At 40.1% G+C, this 22,554-nt stretch overlaps 1 protein-coding gene across 1 annotated transcript in view; it reads right to left on the bottom strand.

The window, feature by feature from the left end:
- Positions 1 to 22,554, bottom strand: part of zbtb16a (zinc finger and BTB domain containing 16a) — a 135,473-nt gene that overhangs the window by 75,164 nt on the left and 37,755 nt on the right. The window contains exon 2 of the mRNA XM_085173684.1: positions 10,027 to 10,124. Coding sequence (XP_085029810.1) covers positions 10,027 to 10,124 — 98 coding nt within the window. The remainder of the gene's footprint in view (positions 1 to 10,026; positions 10,125 to 22,554) is intronic.

The following is a 22,554-nucleotide window of genomic DNA, read 5'->3' on the forward strand; positions in this document are numbered from 1 at the left end:
ATGTGGCAAATACCACTAATTGCTATTCAGAAGCGCACAACTGGACCATGCCAGTGCCACATATACACACTCTCAAAAACACACTTTTAAGTTTTTACATAACTGAAAGCTTTTCTTGGTCAATTTTGGTTTCACTTGGTCATCCTTTTGTTTTGATTCTACCAGACAGGAAGCTATTGCCACCGCATTTCTCGTTATGCACTGCTCGTAGTGCGGTATGTAACATTTGTGGGATGAAATTCAAATCACAGAGTAAAAGAATCTGGTTTTTCAAAGAGGAGTTTTACTACTTCTCTACACATTTTATTCTTTTTTTTGATCCCAGTCGACTACATTTTGCATTACTGGGGATTTTAAGAGTATATATATATATATATATATATATATATATATATATATATATATGTATTACTGCATTTTTTATGATGATGACGATGATGATAATGTTAGGTAAGAAGCTTAAAGTGAAGACTTATTGTGTCCAGACAAGTACCACTGAGGATTCAATCAGCTCCGCCACTCTGTCATCCAAATGCCCCAAGACAGTCTGAAGGACCCTTTGCCTAAAAAAAGACACTCTCAGAATACCTGGAAACTAGACTGAGAAATTCCACCTGATCCTGCTTTAGCCCCCTTGAGCAATGCTCACTATTCAGCCAGTAAGAGCTCACCAAACACACATACACACACACACACAGACGACCTAATTTAACATCACACTCTGGAGCAAACAAATGTCTGCAGCCTCTGTATCTTCTCCCTCCTTTTGACTTAATGGTGAGCACTGTGCGTGTGTGTGTGTGCGCGTGCACATGCATGTATGTGTAGCTCACCACATGTTTTGTGTGCATGTGAGTGTGCGCGCGTGCTTGATTTGCATGTGTGTTTATGTGCATTCTACAGTATCATTTGAATTTCCAGGAGAGCAAATTAATTGGCAGCCTTTTGCAATAATTGACTTTTACCACACACACACACACACACACACACAGACAGAGCACTCACATCTCTCTCTTAGACACATACACACATGCTGCTCGCTGACAACAAAGCTGCTGGGAGGAGGGAGGGATGATGAAGCGAATCCAAAATTCAATCGACTGTGTTCTTGTTTTGAGCAGAAGGCACACAGTGTACTGTACTGTGAGAGGCCATAAAACTCTCACTCTCAACCAAAAAAAAAAAAAGAAAAGAAGAAAAAAACAGCCTTTGGTAGACACAGACATTTCAGCAATCACTTACCATCAAAACACTTTGTCTCGCATACAAAAATAAGACTTGGCATCAGAGCGGAATACCAAATCAGGCCCATTAAGGGAGCACAGGGGCACTCGCTACTTAGCAACCAAAAGGATTTAAAGCTGCAATATCCCTGTAATAAAAGGAATAAGATCAAGTCCTCGTGTTTTTCCTTCCTGTCTGAAAATAGAGAGGGCTGAAAAGTCAACTTTTAACTTTTTGTCCAACTTTTTTGAATGACGGGCTTTAGGAGTAACCTATACCAGAGCTCTCTGAAGTAACATAATCATTATATTACGGGCTAATACGCTACAACTGCTTCTTCGCTGGTGGTTATTTGTGCGGACACATGAAAACAAATCTGCACAGTACCACCTTACCTTAAGAGAGTATTGTAATTTCAACAACTGCGCGTATTTGACTCAAAACCATCTTCTTGCTTTACTTACAGTTATGAGTTTTTCGAACATTTGCATCACTGTATACAACTGTAAAATGATGGGCAGTTTGAAAAGACATTCATATTTAACTTGTTAGACAAATTACTATTGAGACTTCTTTGGCAGAAAGAACAACTGTCAAAAGAAGACTGGCAGCCTTTTCCAGTTGCAAATCTGTTTTTACAGTTCTGCTATACAGTTCTGCCAGAATGACAAAATTGGAAGAGAGCTATTTTTTCTGTGGCGAGTTTTTTTGTTTTGTTTTTTGAATGAGTGAAGAGTAAAATAGAAAAACTGAAAAAATATTTTGCAAGTCTAAATATCTAAAGTTGAAATAGCAGCGTAAAAGGTTTGGACTGAACAAACAACACAAGTTATTCTATGCAAAAAAAAAACTAACTAGAGGATAAACATGAGGACAGAATTTCATATCATCAAGTCTGATGCAAAAATGCTCCACGTGCCTACATACCACCTATGTTTATACCAGAGCATTAATTATATTGCTTTGCAATATAATTTTCAGCTCTGTTGGAAAACATATCGTAATACAAAACATATTATTAGACAGTGAGACACTCGTGGAAGTAAGCGATACGGGTAATACCCTGTCAGTTGCTTCCAGGAAGACAGCTACAGGTGTCAGGTAAAGCCACGCTGACTAAAATGACATTTAAGGCACTGGCTATTGACTTTAAGGGAGGTTCCAGACACAGAGCTGCCAACTGGCCATGTTGCCAGAAAGGATCATCTCTTACTCTGTTCAACCAGGCTATTTTTATGATTTATTTCTTTAAACCACTGCCTTTCCAAGAAGCCCAGAGCACAGGTACACCGAGTCCTAAGGATCGCAGCTGCACAGACCAACACGTTTTTAATGAAGCCACATTTGCTCGTGACAGTGGTCTAACAAGTTCTCCTTTCTCATACTCCCCTCCCCTGCCCCTGGAAGGGAAATAAAAATACTGACAGCAGCGCCTGATGCTATAGTATTCCAAGTAGACCCCTGTGCTGTGTCACCTTCTGCCTGTCCCCCATGTGCCCTCTCATGTAATATAACCCAGCTGAGATTTCTCCAGCTGCATAATCCCAGTCGTGCTCGGAACAGTAAATCAACAGGTCGGGGGAAGTATTGCAAGAATTGCAGGGGAAGTTTTAAGTTGCACAGGGGGTAATGTTATGGCACTACAGAATAAGCTACTGCTGTTTGCTTTGTCTGTCATCTTGTGTTAACCCACCCGAGAAAACAATGTGTGTGTGCATGCATTTGTGTGTGTGCATGCAGGACAGAACATCAGCTGTGGTGAAAGAAAAATGTACATGCAAAAAGCTCGACACTTTGGGTCATACTTTTGTTTTTTTTCCTGAACTACTTCTTTTCCTGCTACTTGCTTTTAATAGCACTTCCCCCCCCTGCCACCCCTCCCTCCCTTGTGTCTCCTGTCTCTCTTCTCACTCATGCATACACGCACAGTCAGACACATACACATTTAGGAATTTTTGGCCTGGAAGGCAGTCAAGTTTCATTAATTTCTGGGTTTGGGTACAGTACAGTGTGTTCCTGGACTCACATCTGCGAGCGATCATAAATGCTGGAATGCTGGCAGAACATCCAGACCTGCCGGCACAAATATGTCGTCATCACTCTGAGGGAAGAACCGGCACATCGCCAAAACAGCCGACCAGTTGACTGCCAAACAACCAAACGCCACGGAGATAGAAACACAGACAAAGAGCAATGGGAAAGCAGCCCTCCCGCCTCGCCACATTCATATCCAAATTCTTTGCATTTTTCCTCACCTAAATGTTCTAGACATTTACGTGGGCATCTTACTCCCACACTCAGATTGGGATCGGCTTGGAACAAAGCTTTCGATTTAAGGGAGCCAACTTAAACAGCTGGTCAAGCACAACAGGGAAACTAGTGTTTTGAATAACTCTGCCAGATTTTTCTGCAATGTTAATGCGTACTGTCCTAATCCAATGAGCTGCAGAGCAAGGTATTTAAAACAGACATTTACATCTTTCATCTATTACTTCTGTTTAAAAAAAAAAAAAAGCAGTCAAGCATCTGAATAATGCAGTAAATATAGACTTTTTCCAGTTTCATGCAACTCGGGCAGCTTCATCATGTGATATCGTCAATTTCTCCACACATTGGCTTTATGTGATAAACACAACACACTGGTTTTGTTTTTCTGCACGCGACCCTAAAAGATCAACCAACAAAAGATAAATTCCCTTCAGGCTGGTTAGAAACACATCTCTAAACAGTAAACCTCACACGGGAAATAACACTGTACTGGCTGTACAGGCTGACTAATGCACAAGCCAAACACAAGCATACCAAACTGATGAGGCCAGTGTGACACGCCACACAATGAGAACACATGACCCCAAAATGCCAAGAGATTATCATGTAAAGTTATGTTTCCATCAATAAGAGATAATGTGTTTGTGGGTAAACTGTAATTAAGCTCGAGAGCGTGATGGGTAAACACCAGCTGTATCAGAACTAGTTTGCTCCATATAAAAAGTTCATTATTTCGTGCTCGTTATTTTGTAGTACTGCAAGAACTCTTACAATCTTGCACAAAGGGCAAACACCAAATACTGTGCTGGTTCATCTCCACAAAGCTTTTGACAGCGTGTCAGAAACTAAGTGCATATTGAGCTACTGAAGTCACACTAAAACAAAATACTGTCAAGTGTTTTTAATATCATCATTTTGTGCTTAGGTTTCAAAGGTTTCCACTGTTTAAGTAATAAACATCTGTTCCAGTTATAAGAACTAAAACAATATTTATTTTAGTGAGATTATTTTTGAATGTTCTAATGATTTTTATTTAAAAAAAATCACCAAACTTCTCAGCACATCACTTTTGAAGAAGATAGAGGAGTTTCCTGAATTTGTGCCACTTTCAGTTATGTAAAAAAAAAAAGAAGCTATTTCCCATTGTCTTTATAATTAGTGAATGGAGACATTTAAGTGGTTTCTCAAACTGGATTCACCACAGCAACTGAAAAACAACTAAAATAACTGACTCAACTAAACTCCACTGGGAAATCGAGTTCTGCCTGTTCAGCTAATGAGCTAACATGAAGAAACACCAGAAATATTAGCCATGACTCAAACTCTATAGTTCCATTACACTTGCTATTTTCAGTAAATACATGCTGTGTCCAGATGGTGTACTCATAACAGTCATAACTCATAACAGTCAAAAACAACTGAGGGGTGTCAAAAACACCCATCAGTTGTTTTTATTTTGGCTACATAGGGGAAGATACTAATTCCAGATAGCTAGCTAACAGTGATACACGTTTTTTTCAGGCACTGTGTGGCGCTACTGTTTGATGTTTGTTAGTATTAAATTGTCATCTTTAACACAGAAGCCTTTAAAGTGTGTAGTCGGAGGCTGGACAAGTTGTAAATATTTATATAAAGCAGCAGCTGGCGTGTCAATCACAGCCAAATGCAATTATCCCATTTCCAATAAGTGCACAACATACTGTGTTTGATTGGAGACACTGCTCTGTTGGAAGATAACTAGTAAATACATAGTGTACGTTATGTAGTTCTCTTCCATGAAGTACCATAATAGATTCAAGTTGAGAAATGGCGAAAACAAATTTAACCTGAAAGACCTCCATTTTCTGTTAACAAAAAGACTAAATACTGTATCGTAATCATGGATAAACATTGATTTAAAGGAAACAGACAGTGGTAACAGGCACTTACAAGAAGTAAACATGCAGTGTGGTTTTCCTGATTCTCTTACTAGCAAGCAACATATTACTGATAGCATCTCTCCATTCATACATCTTCACATTGTGCCCTTTAGCAAAACACTTCACAGACAGCTACTGGTTAAATAAAGATGGATTTTTTTTTTTTTTACGATGTGCATCAAGTCTTTCTTCCCCTCTCTCTCTCATACACATACTCGGCCAGCTAATCCAGGAGCTCTCTACTATGTACACATAACATAAAGTGAAGATTAAGTCTCTTAAGCTATAAAGGCAGTGAGATGAAAAGTTGGTGGTAACAGAGATGACAATATGGGTGCTCAGGAAGAGTCTTTTTGGTAATCTTATTATACTGCAATCTCACTTGGAAAACAAACTGTGAATCATATCAGTCTGGTCTGGTCTTGGTTGGTGTGCGGCAATACTCACACATGCACATACGCACACAACTGGGTGCTGTCTGAAAGCCAGACTATTTTTGACATGGTTGAAACAATGCATTTTCACTGTCTTCTTTTATTTTATTTTTTTTGTGGGGTAATTAGTAGAAACGATACCATTTTTAAATGGGCTTACCTGTTTAAAGAAACTGCTGTGCATCACTGTATTGCATTTTCTCCACTACTACTGATGCTGATACCTTTTTTTAATGTAACATAATTTATAAGAAATACATAAATCAAATGTAAAAGCTAATTACTTTAACTGTGTAGTAAAATCAACCAGTTATCAATGGGAAAAAAAAGTAAACTGAATGTTCAAAATAAAGAAAAATCATTTTAAAGTGGAACAATCACTGAAAGCAGAAATGGGCAGCTGATGAATGAAATGATGAATCTGCTTTTGACTAACTGCACATTTTCGTTAATGGGACACAGTAGATTTGGATGCATGTGAGTAAATGTAGGTTAAATAAGTAAACCTTTGTTCGGTATTTGGTTATTTTAAGAGACCACTGAGACTGAGTCCAAGAATCTCAGGCTCAATGGGGGGGGACTGGGGGCAGCATATGAGATGACAGATTTAATACATTGATGGTCTATTGATGAACTAATTTACTGCAAAAGTTCAGCAGTACTTTTAAGTTGAGGCATTGATACTATAAAAGGTGCTGCTACAATTTCATGAACAATAACATTATGGTCCTTTAAATGCACCCAAAAGTGGCTGAGTCAGAGTTCCCCACCCTGTTCAAGCCTCCATCTGCAGGCCTTGGCTCAGCAAAGGCTGTCAAACAGTAAACGTCAGGCCGAGATTAGAAAAAAGGAAAAAAAAAGAAAAGAAAACAACAACGTGGAACGGACTGAGACAGAACAAGACGAGAAGAAAAAAATAAATAGCTGGCACAAGGTAGACTGTACATACTGTACCCTCAGTGGTGGCAGGCAGCCCAGACTGGCGAGCTGCCAAGTCCTCCGTACAACAAGCACAGAGAGACAGACAGACGGGCAGACAGACAGGCAGAGAGTGAGAGACAGAGTGGAAAGCAGAGGGGAGGGAGGAGGCAGCAGCAGCAGCAGCAGCAATGTCTGAAATGCTCCACATCCACGACACGCTGTGCATCCCAAAAAGCCTCTCCACTCTCCTGCTTCATCTCCCTGATATTCTGCCTTTTATGAAGCGAGCTGAAGGATGATGGCGGCAGCGGTGGTGGAGGAGGAAGCGTGGAGGGGCTGAGGTTAAGGGTTTTGGGACTTTGTAAAGTGTCATCATTACAGAGAAACACGACCAAAAAAAAAAAAAAAAAAAAATCCAGACGTGGTGTCAGACCGAAAAAAAGCCTTGAAAGTCAAACGGTGGAGGCGGAGGTGTAGGAGAGAAAAAAAACCCTGAAAAAGTGCAAAAAATAAAAAAAGACAACAAAAACTATCAAAGAAGCTTTGCCTCGGCGCTGTCTCTTCCCTAACCGTCGCCCGTCTCGACAGAAGCGCTCGTCTTGCCTTTTACGCCAGACCAAAGCGGCTATGAATCAACACTGATGTGTGTAACAGTACAGGTTGATGTCGTGCGTCAAGGCTGCCTCGCACGGAAAGAGGAAAAAAGAGAAAGAAAGAAGAAGAAAAAAAAAGTTTGTGCACTTGCTGCCACAGTTGCTAAAAATACACTGCCCATATCTTCCGCTCAGTTGCCATTCTCAAGGTGGAGTATGTGGTTCTTCCTAGAGTTTTCAGTCATATCTCTCGCTCTTTTTTTTCCATTTGATCTCCTATCAGCAGAGTTTTCACCTCATGATAATGGGTACAAATTGTGAGTTTTTATTAACCTGTTGATAAAACCGCTTTCTGTTGGAAATCTATTCAAATATTACTTCAGCGTCTACAAAAGAGCACGTTAGAAGACTTTATTTATACTCTGCTACTTTCTTCTAATTAAGAAAAAGATTCCTTTTTAAACAAGAAGCCCTGCTTTATTCAGGAAGTAATTCTGATCATAAAATCTCAAACACACATCTATCTCTCACTCTTTTTCTCCGTTTCTGTCAGCGTGGTTGTTGGTGATAAAGGTGGCGCTAAGTAGAAAATTCACCGTGTCCCATTATAAACAGAGTTCTGGACAAATGGCTCCATCCTTGGGCCAACGTTAACACAAATTTGGGGTTTTGTGTATGTGTGCAGGAGGTGTTGCCTCATGAGGTTCCGTGGCTTTTACAGTGTCTCAATAAACCATCTGCACTTAGGGCCTTAGCAGTGGGGAACTCTTTGCTGCCTATAAAAGACGGTTCATTCCATTAAAGCAGTAGGCTCAGAGCACCCAGACTGCTAGGGTGTGGGTGTGTGTGTATGTGTGCAAGTGGGTGGGTGTAATAGTGTCAAACTCCACCAATCAATGTGTCCACTGTTCTGACTTGTACTACCTTTCAGACCTCTAATGTCACAGAGGTGTAGGATGACAGGATGATGATGTGCAGGCACCTCTTGGGTTAAGTTTCGCAGAGCTGCTCAGCTTGAAGAGTCATTTAATCCACAAATCACTGCAACTAGGTTATGCTCCACATTCACATGTTCAATATAGAATATTTATAGTAGGACAAAGCAAATGTAAGTCAACTTTTCCCTCTATTCCAATTTCAGGCAGCAGCAACTTCAGTACTGGAGTCTATTGCAAATGCTTAAATGTAAAAATCAGCTTGCAACAAATATATTCTGCACAGTGCATTTATGGTCTATAGGGGCAAATCAGTCTTTGTATCTGTTAACAGATGCTAGCATGATTGTGACAACTTAAGAATATGAAGTTTAAAGCTAAAATGCATGTTTAGCCCATTAGGTCATATGTATTTTTGTATCACTGATCATACTGAAAGCCTGTTACAGTGTATTTGGATTCTATTAGTCCTAATTAACTATCAGTAACTATAATAACTACAACACCACCTACTTTCAGGAACATAAAACAGTTTTATGAGTTAACTCCAAGGCTCTAACTACTATATATGACAGAGGTGGTGTCACTGGGAGAAATACATAATAAAGGAAGTAAACGCAGAGAGAGAGAGAGAGGGGGGGCGGGGGGGGAGCCAAACTAACTACATTTAGTCACATGTCAAGCTTGTGGTTCCTAAATATTTGTCCTCTAACCTTTCTTACAGTATTGTTCTGGTATTCTTACTACTGATTTGGTGACGTCTGTAGTGAATGCAAGTACCTCAGGTCAAAAAATTATGGAGCAGCAAAACAAACTACTGTCATTTTAATAAAGAAGTCAGACACTAATTGGCCTTTTTCTATCACCCTGTGAGCAACTGAGATCTGAATTAATGCTGCACATGGCACGAGTCTGCAAACAGCAGGGCACAGTGAGAGGAGTTGGTTACCTCGTTGAGAAGTTGGTGGAGTACAGCCTGTCGCCTGCAGCTCCTTATCTAACGGCTCACTGAGGCTGCTCATTCTTGTTCTATTACTTTGCAGCTTTTGATGCACCGAAAATGGTGAAAATGATCATTGTCTCATTTTGTTTGTAGCGGTAAGTGCCAAGGTGACTGACATGTTGCACTTTCTGTGCGTACTTAAAAACCCCAACTCATTTCAGAGCTTTTAACCAGGAAACACTTCACATGAATTAACATGGCATGCTTCATCAGCAGGTGATACACTTTACCAACATTTTGCTACCTTACTCAGTCACAATGACCAAATAAGTTTGCCACTTGAGCAGCTTATCCAAAATTTATTTGACAGAGATTTTGACTCCTCATCTTAACACCATTGTATTGCCAAGTCAACTACTTTTTTGACACACATATTACATAATTACATTCATTATGCAAAACATATTTCAATGAATTAAAGAATACTCTGGTTTCTATGAAAGGCATCACAAGATATATTAAAAATGTAGAATTTTTAATGCATGGATCCAAACATATGAGACATTTCAGGTCCAGGCTCCGTGGGTTATCAGTGGGGTTTCAAATGACTACTTTTCACTTAATTTGGAGTCATAGTTTGAATTTTCGGACAGCAGTAAAATCTGCCAGTAGCGCTTTTCTGTACAGAGCGGCGGCAGTGAATGCTCTTTTCTTTAAAGACTGTTACTGCTAGCTCAACAGTGATCACAGCGAGGGGTTGTGGTTTTGGGGTTAGTTTGATTTCCTTACCTGAATGAGACAGCAAATGCATTCGTAGACGGAGGCTGTCCAGGAAGCTCTTCCCACACAGCTCACAGCTGTAGGTCTTCATTCCACTGTGCATCTTTCTGTTGACAAAGAGCAAAAAGAAATATTTTACTATCTTTCAGTGAGACCAGCCAGCGCTTAATGTACCACTCCGATAGACGTTTGTGTCGCTAACAAAGCGGCTTTTTACAGCTCATAACTAAAGATTTCCAGAACAGAGAATGTTTGGCCTTGTGCATTTTGAGAGAATATGTCACACTCCATCAGTCTTAACATCAGCACATAACAGTAACCATGAGTGTAACAAGTCATCCATCTACCACACATATTCTTCTGCAGGGACCAGTAGACCATGACTTGCCGCTGTAAATCACAAGGTGCTATTCAAGCAGAGGCGGCATTATCAGCTACCTACTTCTAGAGCGCTGCAGAGGGATACGATGCTGTAAAGTGAAATAGGCTAAAATAAATAGTGAAACAGAAACACGCAAAAACCTCTACTTACTGTTACGAACCATTTATGGAACAGTTTTTGACGACTGCTCTCAGAGCTATGAGCTGTTGCGTAGCTTGAAGCCAAATCAGATTTGCAATAAATTGTCTATTTCCAAATGGACAGTCATTAAGCTGTAACGTAGTTTAAGCACACAAGGTCAGACAAGACTAAGGGTCAATATTTGATTATGAAGTAAAGGCCTTGAAGGTTAGCTAAGTAAATAACATCTGACAACAGAATAGTCTAGTCTTACGGCTCTCTCTGTTCCTCAAATCCTCAAAGACCCCACGGCTCAGTACAAAGCATATTATTCTTGAGAGATATCTGAAAGTGCTCTAAAGCAATTAAAGTGACACGAATTGCCAAACAACTGCCACAGTGCCTTAAGCATCTTGAGAACTTCAAATACCTCGCCTTGAGAGAGGTACACAAAAGCCACAGACACACCCATGATTGTAATGATTGTCAAGTTTGTGCTGTTTCTGATTTGGCACGTTTAGTCTTCTACAACTGTTGCTCTTTCACACAACACAGCTCCAAAAATGAAGCATTACTTTTTTGATGGTAATACTAGATTGCGGGGGAGAAAAAAAAAAGTGACAGGTTGTGAAAAAGCCTTTAGCTGAAAAAAAAAACCATACCAAAAAAAAGTGCACAGGAAAAAGACACGATTCTATACTCAGGTGAGTGTATGCTTCAAGCAGGCAAAAAAAAAGACAACATCAAATACAGCTCAAGCTCTCCACTGACTAGTCAGGTGGCAAAAAGTGATCAGCCAAGTGCATTCTTGGGGAAACAATGCCCTTGATGAGAGTTCTGCTCAACTTGGGTGAGATGACAGCCATCCATCTTAGCGGCTCAACAAAGCTACAGAGGAGGAGGTGGTGCCACTTTCCCAAAACATGACTGATTGATGTCAGATGTCGAATGCAAATTGATTTACAGCTCTCTTTTGTGCCTCGAGAGGGAAAGGAAGAGACAAAGCGAGGATTGAGACCAGGACAGACAGAAAGAGATTATAGCGCGTGCTATGGCAATGGCTTTGGGAGTTATTAAGCTATCAAGTCTAGTATGACTTCACTTACAATTAATTGCTGCAAAATATCCTCCAAACCTGACACGAGTAGGGTAAAAACCAGAGAAGTATGAAATTAAAGAGAGGTTAGAAGTTGTGAAGAGACCCTGGAAATCAAGGGCGGAATGACAGCCCTTTGGCATGCAGTCAGCAATTAAAAGGTCCTCTAAATGCTAACTGCCCCCAAAAGGGAAGAGGACACTTAAAAACAACAAAATAGGAGAAACAAAGTGTCATAGAGTGTTACATGTCGTTAAAGGGCAATAATGCTCCAGATACCAATGTTATATTTAGCGGCTGCACATCATAAGAGTAGCATAAAACAAACATCTTAATCTAATTTGAAAAACTTGGCAAACAGGCATGACAACATGGCATCAAAATGACATCAGGATGTTGTTTTGTTGCACAAATATTTGAAAAACTCTAAAGCAATTGCTCAAACTCCAAATTGCTCAAGTGCAGTAGAGCTGCATTGTATTCAGTTCTATTGAGGCAACCGCCAATGGACAAACTGTCCACTCTTTTTCTCCGCTTCTATAATAGAGTTCCTCTGTGACTGGTTTCAAAACAGCAACCCTTAAAAATTACTTTTTCTTTTACTCGAGGGCATCAAAGACTAGCGTTTATTCCTATTGTTTTAGAAATATTATAAACAAGATTTACAATTTTGAAAACGGAAAAATTATTTGACAAAAGACCAACTGGAAAAAGCTATGAAAAAGGGTTTTTCTTTCCTGTAAGAGTCATATGCGATGTACTCACACGCTCTCAATCAGATAAGGAGAAAACACACGTACGTGGTAAGCCACAACATACACAGAGGACAAAGCCTTTCAAAGGCCTTTTGTGTCCCTCCTCAATCTGGCCATTGTGCCCCCCAGACAGAGCACTGAAACGGTATGGATGGACTTATTAAGGGCACTCAAAGCGGAACCAATGCCATGTATTTTCACCGTAAATGTAGCATTGATGAGCAAAGGGTGGCGTGCACGTCTGTAGCTGGGGCTGTGTTAACTTTAACTGCAATGGCTAGCACTACGTACTGAAAAAGCACATTACTTGATGTTCAACAGAATGGCAACAGCACCTGTTAAAGTGATTCTGTGTGTTAAAGGGAAGGGTTGGGAATTTTAGAAGACCGCCTTTTTAAAAACGCATTTGTTTTGGCAAAAACTGCAGATTCTCTACAGGCCACTTGAGGCTAACTGAAATGTTTAAAGGCCCAACTAGACAGCAGATAAAAGAATATTTACAGGCTCCAAAAATGATTTTGTCCTATTTCTCTCTTCATAACAGTTTGCATGGTGGATGATTTTTTTAGAACTCACTCTATTAAGACTTAAGTGTAGAGACATGAACACTGACAGGTGAATGGCAACAAAGGAAGCTGTAGCTGACAGCTGTCTGCTAGCCGTCTGCTTCTTGTTCTCTAAACCATCTAACGGAACTGGACCTCTCGGCCATGTTTTGGTATATTTGCAGTTATGTAAGACACAGTGTAGCTCAATCTGGTTGATTGTGCTAGCTGCCGGTCTGAATCTGTGCTCCAGTTTTGGTCAGTGAAATACTCGTATTTCAAGCCGACGGCTAGGTTTTCTTGTGGACATTCCAGGCTACAGTTGCCTAGGTGAAACCTCTAATATGTTTACTCCCAGGTCATATGTCAATAATTGGTATTCTTCACTCTCATTGGTAGACACTTCAGTTGCTTGCCTGGAAGTTGAGAAAAGTTTACCCGAGGTCCTACCCACTTCCTGTTGCCAGCAGTTAGTGCCCACAGTTACTTGAAGTCATGGAAGGTCATTCACTTTCTATGTTCTCTATTTGCCACGTCACTACGAATTGCTTCCACCGTGGACGTAACTTTATTGTTCTACTATCTGATCCAAATACGGTCAACTCGGGTTTCGGCAGCGGTAAAAATTCAAACTGCTGATGACTTCCACAAGCTAACCCGATGCAGTATAAGCAGCTTTATCTGTACAGCTGCCATAACTAAGCCAGCACATGACTCATTAATTGGTGTGTTAGTTTCTTCATCTATGAGTCCACTTGGATCCTAGTGGCAAAAATGCCGTCATCAGTGAGCGCAAGGCTATCTGCTTTTTCTTGTCACTTGGTGGACTGGTCCGTGGGGACACGGGACTACAACGCACCTCAATGCATGCGCCCTTTGGGAGGATTTCAAAGACGTATAACGGGAATGACTACTCATCCATGTCGTCGGCAGATGTCTTTATCTGTATCAGAGTATAATCCATGTGTAACGTTGTTTCAGTCAGTCTATCCGCCTTGACTGGATACCATGATTATGATGATGATGATCATAAAGAAAGGTTTACCCTTTATATACACGAGACAGGGTGAAAAAATACCTTTATGAGGATGAATGTTGTGATTAGCTTGTCTAATAACAGCAAGTATTTATGAACCCTACTTCTTTGGGGACAGTGCAGTACAGCAGAATAGTATGCATCATTAGAAAACAGTTAGTACTTAAGGCATACTTTATATGCCTTGAAATGCTCCGTGTGCTTAAGTAGAGCTGATAATGGCTATTCAGTAATTCTGTTTCACACACTTCAGTGCTTTAACAAGGTTTAATGGTATGCATAAGGATACTAAAATATTGTCTCAGCTTAGTGATTTACTTGAGATAGACCCCCTCAGTGCACACCCTTTCTCAAATCCCATCGTAACTGTCTGCTTTCATGTTGTGCTACTGAAATAGATGATGAGGTGTGTGCGTGTCTACACGAGGGTGTGTGGTGGGTGGCAGTCCAGGGAGGGAGGGTGATTTGAAACAGACTGACTGTACCCATTAAGGAAGTTCACATAAAACTCTCTCAGGCCATTTACTCAGTTAATAATCGACTTTGTCCAACAGTCACTTTTGACAACGGCAATAAATTTTAAATTTATGTCAACAAAACATATGCTGATCACCTTGTGCAGAGTGCTTCCTCATAAAAAGCAGCCCAACCAAGGGCTGTTTCACTTCATGTGTGTATGTTTGAAACGTGAGTCGATTACAGGCCTGTGTTATTGAGCCGTAACAGCTTGCCTTATGTAGTTTCTGAGCTCTCCTTTCCTATTTTGCCGCCAGCCTTGGCTCGCCATATATCATAACTTGCGCTGTAAAGACCCAAGCTTTCCACCTGCTATCTACTTGTAACAGATTTTAAAAGTCAAAATAAGGTGACACACTATTAATACACACAAGATACTAATACTATACTCCATGGTCCTTTGATGGCTTTGGGTCATCCAGATTTCATACAATTGAGCTTTGACAGAGGCAGCAAAACTACTGCCAAACCCTGTTAAATCAAATGACTCTGCTTGAAACTCATGCTGATATCCTCTCAAGCTTAGATAACCATTTTATATCACCACGTTCAAACTATTCTACAAAAAAAAAAAAAAAGAGGAGAGAAGCAGAACCGTGCTTGATGACTTGCACTTATTTATCATTGCTCGTCTGAAATCTATTTCTCCCTCGGCAGCCTTAAGTGTTGTTCTCGATCCTCGTACATCCTTTCATCTTTTATTTTTCCATTTTTTTCTTCCATCCTCCATTCCTAAAGGGAGCCATAAAACACCCGGAAATGATGTTTGTAAATAAAAGCTTTGCGGGGAAAAAAATGTGGGTGTTAAGATGGAAAGAAGAAAGCACTAAAAGATAAAGGGAGGCAACTGATAGGAGGTGGTAAATTGAGGAAGGGCTGTGCAGTGTGTCTGTGGCTGTTTGTTCATTAGTTCTGAGGGTCAGAAGAAAAAGAACTGATAATTGGGAAAAAGGAAGGCCAATGAATAGAGCTCGGACTTAAATACCAGAGGGATCTCATGTGGGCATCTGAGACATTTGTTGATGATTAAGGGAAAAAAATAGAGTTGCGAATCCCATTTATCTCATGTGTTAGCTTAAAACACGAACAAAATGGAACCCATTCTTTTTGTAAAGTGTTTTCATTCCTTTCCACCTTCTGTTCTCTTTATTCTTAAAGCGGCACTAATCAATATCATCATAAGTAAGAATGGATCAAAGCGGTGAAAAAGAATCACTCTTAACAATCCTGCAGACAATCATCGTCTGACTTTACAATCCTCTTCGCGTTATGCATACTTGACGTCACCGTTTTATTATACCAGGTGGTAAACTCCACTTAACCACACCAGGCAGCTGTTTTCAATGGAAATGCTTCAAAATACCAAATGTAAACTGCATGTCTGGCACCAAAATGACAAAGTTTGGCAATATGTGGAGGAAACAATTGTGGTAAACACTGAGCAAGAAAAGTCTTTTTCTCTGGGTTAAGCAGAGACAAAACAGATTAAAACGCAGGTTAGTTTGACGCCATCAGGTATTTATAGTACTTTTTATCTATTGTAAACACAACCTGCTCATTTGCAGAACCTTCAAAGCCTAACAGGAGTCTACAGGTTGTAGTTTGGGAATCAGCAGATCAGATAAAACTGAATGTTCTCCGCTACAGAAATCGGTTAGTAGGTTGGAAGCATTTTTTTCCTACTATACTATTCAAAATACACATATATCTGAAAAGCTACCATAACCTTAGCAACATAAAACAGTACTTCCCTTCTTTTCCAAATACATTTTCCAGAAATCTCACCATCATAATTAAAATAGCAACAACATTTCTTAGATGGCAAATCATCTCATATTTGACAAAGCAACAAGAATTAGAAAACAAATCCCAACCCCCTGTTTCTGTGAAACAAAGACCATCAAGGGACAAGCAGAAGAAAAATGGAAAATTTGTTGCTAATACATTAGGAAAAACAAAGCAAAACATCCTCATCACAGGATGTTCTATGACAGCGGTAGGCAACTCCAGGCCTCGAGTACCGGTGTCCTGCAGGTTTTAGATTGCACACCTGAATCAAATGATTAGTTCGTTACCAGGCCTCTGGAGAACTTCAAGAAATGCTGAGGAGTCATTTAGCCCTTTAAATCAGCTGTGATGGATCATGGACACATCTAAAACCTCCAGGACACCGGCACTCGAGGCCTGGAGTTGCCTGCCCCTGTTCTATGATTACTATGAGAGACTCTATTACTCGCAAAAAGTACCAATTATCCTCAACATTCACTCCTTCCTTGACATTCCTGAACTTTCAAAATTATCCAAAGCACAGCCTGACATACCAGACCAACCCAAACTTCAGAAGACTTAAGAAATTCCATCTCTTCATTGCCCAACAAGAAATCTCTCAGTTCGATGGCTATCCACTGGAATTCTTTAAACACTTCTGGCAATTCATCTCTCCCTTATTCAACATAATGGTCAAAGGAATCAAATTATCAGGACTCACACCCGCGCACATAAACGCACGGCTCTTATTACACTATTACCAATGACCGACAAAGACCTCACTTCCAGCTACAGACCATTAAGTCTTACCAACTATGACCTAAAAATAATCAGTAAAACACCAGCCAATAGATTAGAGACAGTTATTAACTTACTAAGACCAAACAGGCTTTATTAAACGTAGACCACCAACACGCGCCGCCTGTTAATCTCAGAGACCACTTCAAAACCATAACGGCATCACCGAATGCACAAAAAGCTTTTGATAAAGTTAAGACTTTCGTCTTTGCGATCCCAAGGACATTTTGGTTTGGGCGCTGGTTCATTCATTGGATCAAACCTCTTTACCGCTCACACTCTGCACCAGTTGTAACTAATACCCGGACCTCTCGAAGAAGACGTTAGAGTGAGGTACAAGACAAGGTCGTCCACTTTGCTATTTTAACTGAGCCCCTCACAGCAGGTATTCAACAAAACACGCACAAACAGGGCACTTTCATCATGAAATCAGTTTATATGCAGATTATATTTATTTAAATTCTCCAATGGCCCTTCCACAAGTTTTTAACCTAATATCCATAATGATAAAATTAATGAATCAGGCCAAATCTAAATGTCTACCACACTGTGAGGAAGGGATAAACCACATGTTTCCTTCTAGCTGTCAGGATGATTGCCTCTAAACTATTCATCAGTTCTCAAAATCTTAGAATACGATCTCAATAACTGGAAGAACTCATTATTTGGAAGGAAAACGGCAATAAAATTGTCCATATTCCCTAAAATAATTTTAAAAATAATTCTCTTCTACTCATTATAACAAAATTTTACTGTAAACATAAGAAAGTAAAAAGATTAAGGAATCTACTTTACAGAAACCAAAAGAGTGTGGAGACCTAGCTCTCAGACACAAATAGCAAATGATCTCAAATACATACATGTTTGCAGGAGTCAATTAAACACAATAACTGCTTTAAAAACCATGTAGAACCATGATAGCTTAGTGAAAAACAAACCGCCGGGCTCACAATGTAAAAAAAATAATAAATAAATACAATTATGCCATTTTGGCATAACCAAAAGTAGACCCCTTATATTCCACTCATGGAAAAAAGCAAGAATCACTCACTTGGAACATTCATTAGGGTATGAAAACACTAAATCAGTCAGTGACATTGGTAATAGCAGGGTTTTTTTTTCTTATTATAATATTCAAATCTGAAAAAAAAACAGTTTAAAAGGAAAAATCAAAATTTCAGCCAACCCTTCAACAACCTCCACTGATTACTGAACTCAAACCCATATTCACTTAGAAAAGATGATTCTCAAAATTATATAAACTTCTACTAAAAGATGAATATATTCCTCCACAAAAGCTTCAAGACTGGGAAAAAGACCTGCCAGTTTCAACAGCAATCAGTGGACACGACATATTCTCTCAAAAGTCATTCAATACAAAACTACACAATGCTCATATGACACTACACAAGCTACATTAAATAGGACTGAGTTTTGGACTCCTGTGCATATTGCACATTAACCACTACAGATGATTCTACCTTCATGCCACCTGGCTCCGCCCACCCATTTTATTATTCTGGCTAAACATCTCACAAACATCTTGATGCATTCTCAATCATCCAGGGAAGTAAATCTCCAAAACGTTGATTCTGTTCATCTGGATGTAGCGTTTTGTGGAAGAAACATTTTGTCACTTGGATTTTGTCACTCATCCAAGTGACTTCTTCAGTCTCCAAAAAGACTGAAGTGACTTCTTCAGTCTTTTTGGAGACTGAAGAAGTCACTTGGATGAGTGACAAAATGTTTCTTCCACAAAACGCTACGTCCAGATGAACAGAATCAACTTTTTGGAGATCTCACAAACATCCTTCTCAGCCTTCAGGTCGCAGCATTCCAGCCTCTCCATCCATTTGTCCGCTTGGAAATCTTACATCATTTTAACGTTGCAGAAATATGAGCAACCCATATGGGTCGCACTGACTTTAAGAAACAGAAAAAACATCTCAGCGGCACCGCTTACTATCAGATTACACTGCAAGGAAAGACAAGTGGCACTTAAAAACAATAACAGAGATAGCTTTAATAGATACTGTAACAAAATACGTATTATAAACAAAGATATAACCATACATGCACCCCTACGTCAGTGGGCCCCTTCAGTTTTCTTTGATCATAAACAGATTTGATCATTCCGTATCGCGTAATCATCTTAACAGGCTTTCATATTGCATCCTTTTGCTCAAAGTTTTTTTCTTAGTCGTTACGTTTGCGGTTGCTCTTCTGTTCGGTTCAGCGTTTCTCTGGATTTATCACCACTGTTTGGTTGCAGGAAAAAAAAGAAGACAGTGGCTTTATCTATTAACATGACATTTATTTAAAAGACAGGCCAATAAGCATTACGCTGCAAACACAGGTCAATAAAAAGACTTTAAAAATTATCCGTGATATAAGTGGGATAATGCACTCCAGACGTAAAAGCCTAGCCAATGCTATATCCATTTGGGGATAAAAGCACAGGGTGGACAAGGACCACTGCCACACACACACACAAGTTTCTGTCATGGTGAACAAAGCCAAAATGATGCACGAGGCAATTCAGTGACACTTTGGTGGCTGATCCTAATGCGGCCATAAGTGGCGCAGTGTGCTGCCGCCACCTCTTATTTTGGTTCCCTGACAGAGAGAGATAGAGGAGGAGGAACAAGAGACTTTTTTAAACATGAATTTCCAGTCCATTAAAGGGATGACCATGTCATGCAAACAAACATGGCGGGGAGATGTAAGAGTATAATCATGGTAGTGGTGTTCCGTGAAACAAAAGGACCATCAGAGAGGAAATAAAAGGAACTTGATAGTCAGATAAATTACAGCGCGTGTTTAAAAAAAAAAAAAAACAGAAAAAAACAATGATAGGATATAACGCCTCATCCATTTGTTTGTTGTCCTCCAAAGCACAGTGGCAAACACATATCTGGTCTAGTGAGCTGTTCGTGAGCAATGTGCAGTTCTTAACATTTACATACATCCATTTTGTTGCAGTCTGAAGAAGCAGGTGGAGAGAGAAAGGAAAAAAGCTCTCTATCATTTTATCCCTGCTTCTAAGCTTCCACAGTTCCATTGCCCTGCCATCCCCATCTCACACCTCTGTCTTTGCTCAATCAAAATGTATCAGGCAGGCTGGCGTAACATCGGTCGGCGTGGGCTGTTTATCCTGAGTCCTCCTGCACATATCAATGACTTGGCCCCCGTTGTCCCCCCGCGGGGGAGACGTTCATATAAATTCAAGCCACACACGCGAACGCCGAGGCACTCGTGTTGAGCATAGATGAGCAGCAGGGCAAGAGGAAAAGAGGCGAGACAGAAGGATGGGGAGGGAGAATGCCACTGCCTTTCATCCTCATTGTGTTATTTATAATATCTCAGACACTACCACCCCCAAATTTGCCCTGAGGGCGTCTCGAGAGAAAAATGCTATACCACATCGTCGGGTAAAGAGAAAAAACGATAACGGTAAAGATATTTCCTTCACCGCACGGCCTACTTCTCGGCCTGTATGTGACCTGTAAATGTCTCGTCAACTTTTGCCTGGTTGTGAGATGTGACATTTTTCTTAACATCCATCAAATCTGATCAGCGCATTTTTCATTATGGGTGTGATTTTTTACAGCTGGCTTTAAAGAGTTAGATTAATGATAGCCATATGTGTTATTAAAGTCCAATCAGTCATGTCTTAGTTAGCCTACAAGAAGTGGTCTAACCTGCAGCACTAATTTATGTACCGCACAAGCTATTAGTGGGGACAGACGTTGCTTTAAGGTTGCATGCTCATCATTTTCTGTCCGTAAAGACCAAGTTTCCAATAAAACCTGTTGCGTATATTTTCCCACTCTATTCTGGCCTTAGTAAGCTACTGCCAAGGTGAAGTAGTGCAATTAAAATCAGACATTCTGAGTAAAGTCATGCATTATTTCACACAATGGCAGTAATAAGGTTCTCGTTAAAGCTGATACTAATGATGCAAACTAATGTAAACATGCTAAAGGACTTTGAACCACTTTGAGACACGGAGGATGTCGAACTGCTGGCTTCCAGTCATGTAGACATATATTAGGCGCCCTTTGCTTTAATGCTCCTCATGGTTTCGTTTGGATATGACGGCACTGGCGGGTGAGGCGAATGCTTTGATAAATTAAATGATGTGAAAGCATACTGTCAGTTCAAATAAATATATATATTTTTGATATTGAAGCCTTAATTAATGACTGTTTGGAGTGTGACAGACACTCATCCTGCCTCTCAGTGAGTCCCCTTAATAAATGCTGTCACCATTTCCATTATTTATTAGTAGAAAGATTATAGTGCTTATTTTATAAAAGCCAGACAGAGGTACATTAAATGAGGAATCTCATTTGTTTTCCACTTCCCTAACTGTTCTGTGTGATACACAATTTACACTTTTGCCTCTTTTGCTCAAATATACTAATTATGTGATTTCAAACATTATGAGTAAACCGTTTTGAAAATCTACCAGTGAATTGCATTACAACCTCTAAGAATGACCCCTCAGACCCCAAAATGAAATTACTGCAGTGACGTTTCAAAATGCAGTTGCAGAGCCTGCTAGAGTCTACCGAGAGCAGCAGCATGCAGTGCTGCTTCTCAGCTTGTGCGTTTCAACAGCTGTACGGGGGCACAAGTTAAAAAGAAAGAAAGACAAAACAAAACAAAATTAAAGCATCAGCTTAAATGCAAACTAATTATTACCACCCAGGCATGACTGCTAAGCACGCACAGTTCAGAAAGCCTTGGTTTTAAGGTAAGAGGACAATAACAAGGAACTTCTAATTGTGCTTCCCGGGCAGTAAGACACTGTTCAACCTAATCCTAGTTAGATACCTGGATTCCCCCAAAGCGCAGAAAGTAGGATTCACTCTCTAATACCCTCAGTGTTACTCAGAATACCATTTCAACCTCTTTTCTACTGTTCCACTCAATTTAAAGTGCCCCCCCACCCAACCCCTTCTGACGAAGCCCTTTTATTCAATAATGGGTGACAATGAAGAGTGAATATGACCTGGAGGTTGAAATTCAAATCCCTGGGCTGGGAGGAAGAAATTTCAGTGGAGACAGAAAAAAAATATATCAAAGACTGTTAAAGGCACATGTGACAAGACACCTCAAATGCACAGGATGTTATATTCAAACTTTGCAGCAGCCTACGAACACACAAAAACTGTTCACAAGGCAAGTGCGCTGCTGCAGGAAGAGCACACGTGCGAGCGTTTAGCTAGTTAACAACCACCTAACTCGTAAAACGCGTTGGCTGAGGTGACAGTAAACGAAATTTGTTCCGTTAAGAGAAAACCGAGAGACACGAGTAACACACAGCCTTTTTTTTCTTTGAATGCGCACACTGACCCAAAAACTCTGCCAAATAATTCGGAAGATGAATGGAGCCAAGTACAGAGGCTGTGACCTGTCACTGTCTGTAGGTACTGGGCAGCACACAGGTGTGGGTGTGTGTATATGTGCAACTCTCTGCAGTTTTCTTCCCCAGGTCATTACTATAAATGACAGTG

This window comes from Neolamprologus multifasciatus, chromosome 10, assembly GCF_963576455.1.
Source record: "Neolamprologus multifasciatus chromosome 10, fNeoMul1.2, whole genome shotgun sequence".
In the NCBI taxonomy this organism is placed as follows: Eukaryota; Metazoa; Chordata; class Actinopteri; order Cichliformes; family Cichlidae; genus Neolamprologus; species Neolamprologus multifasciatus.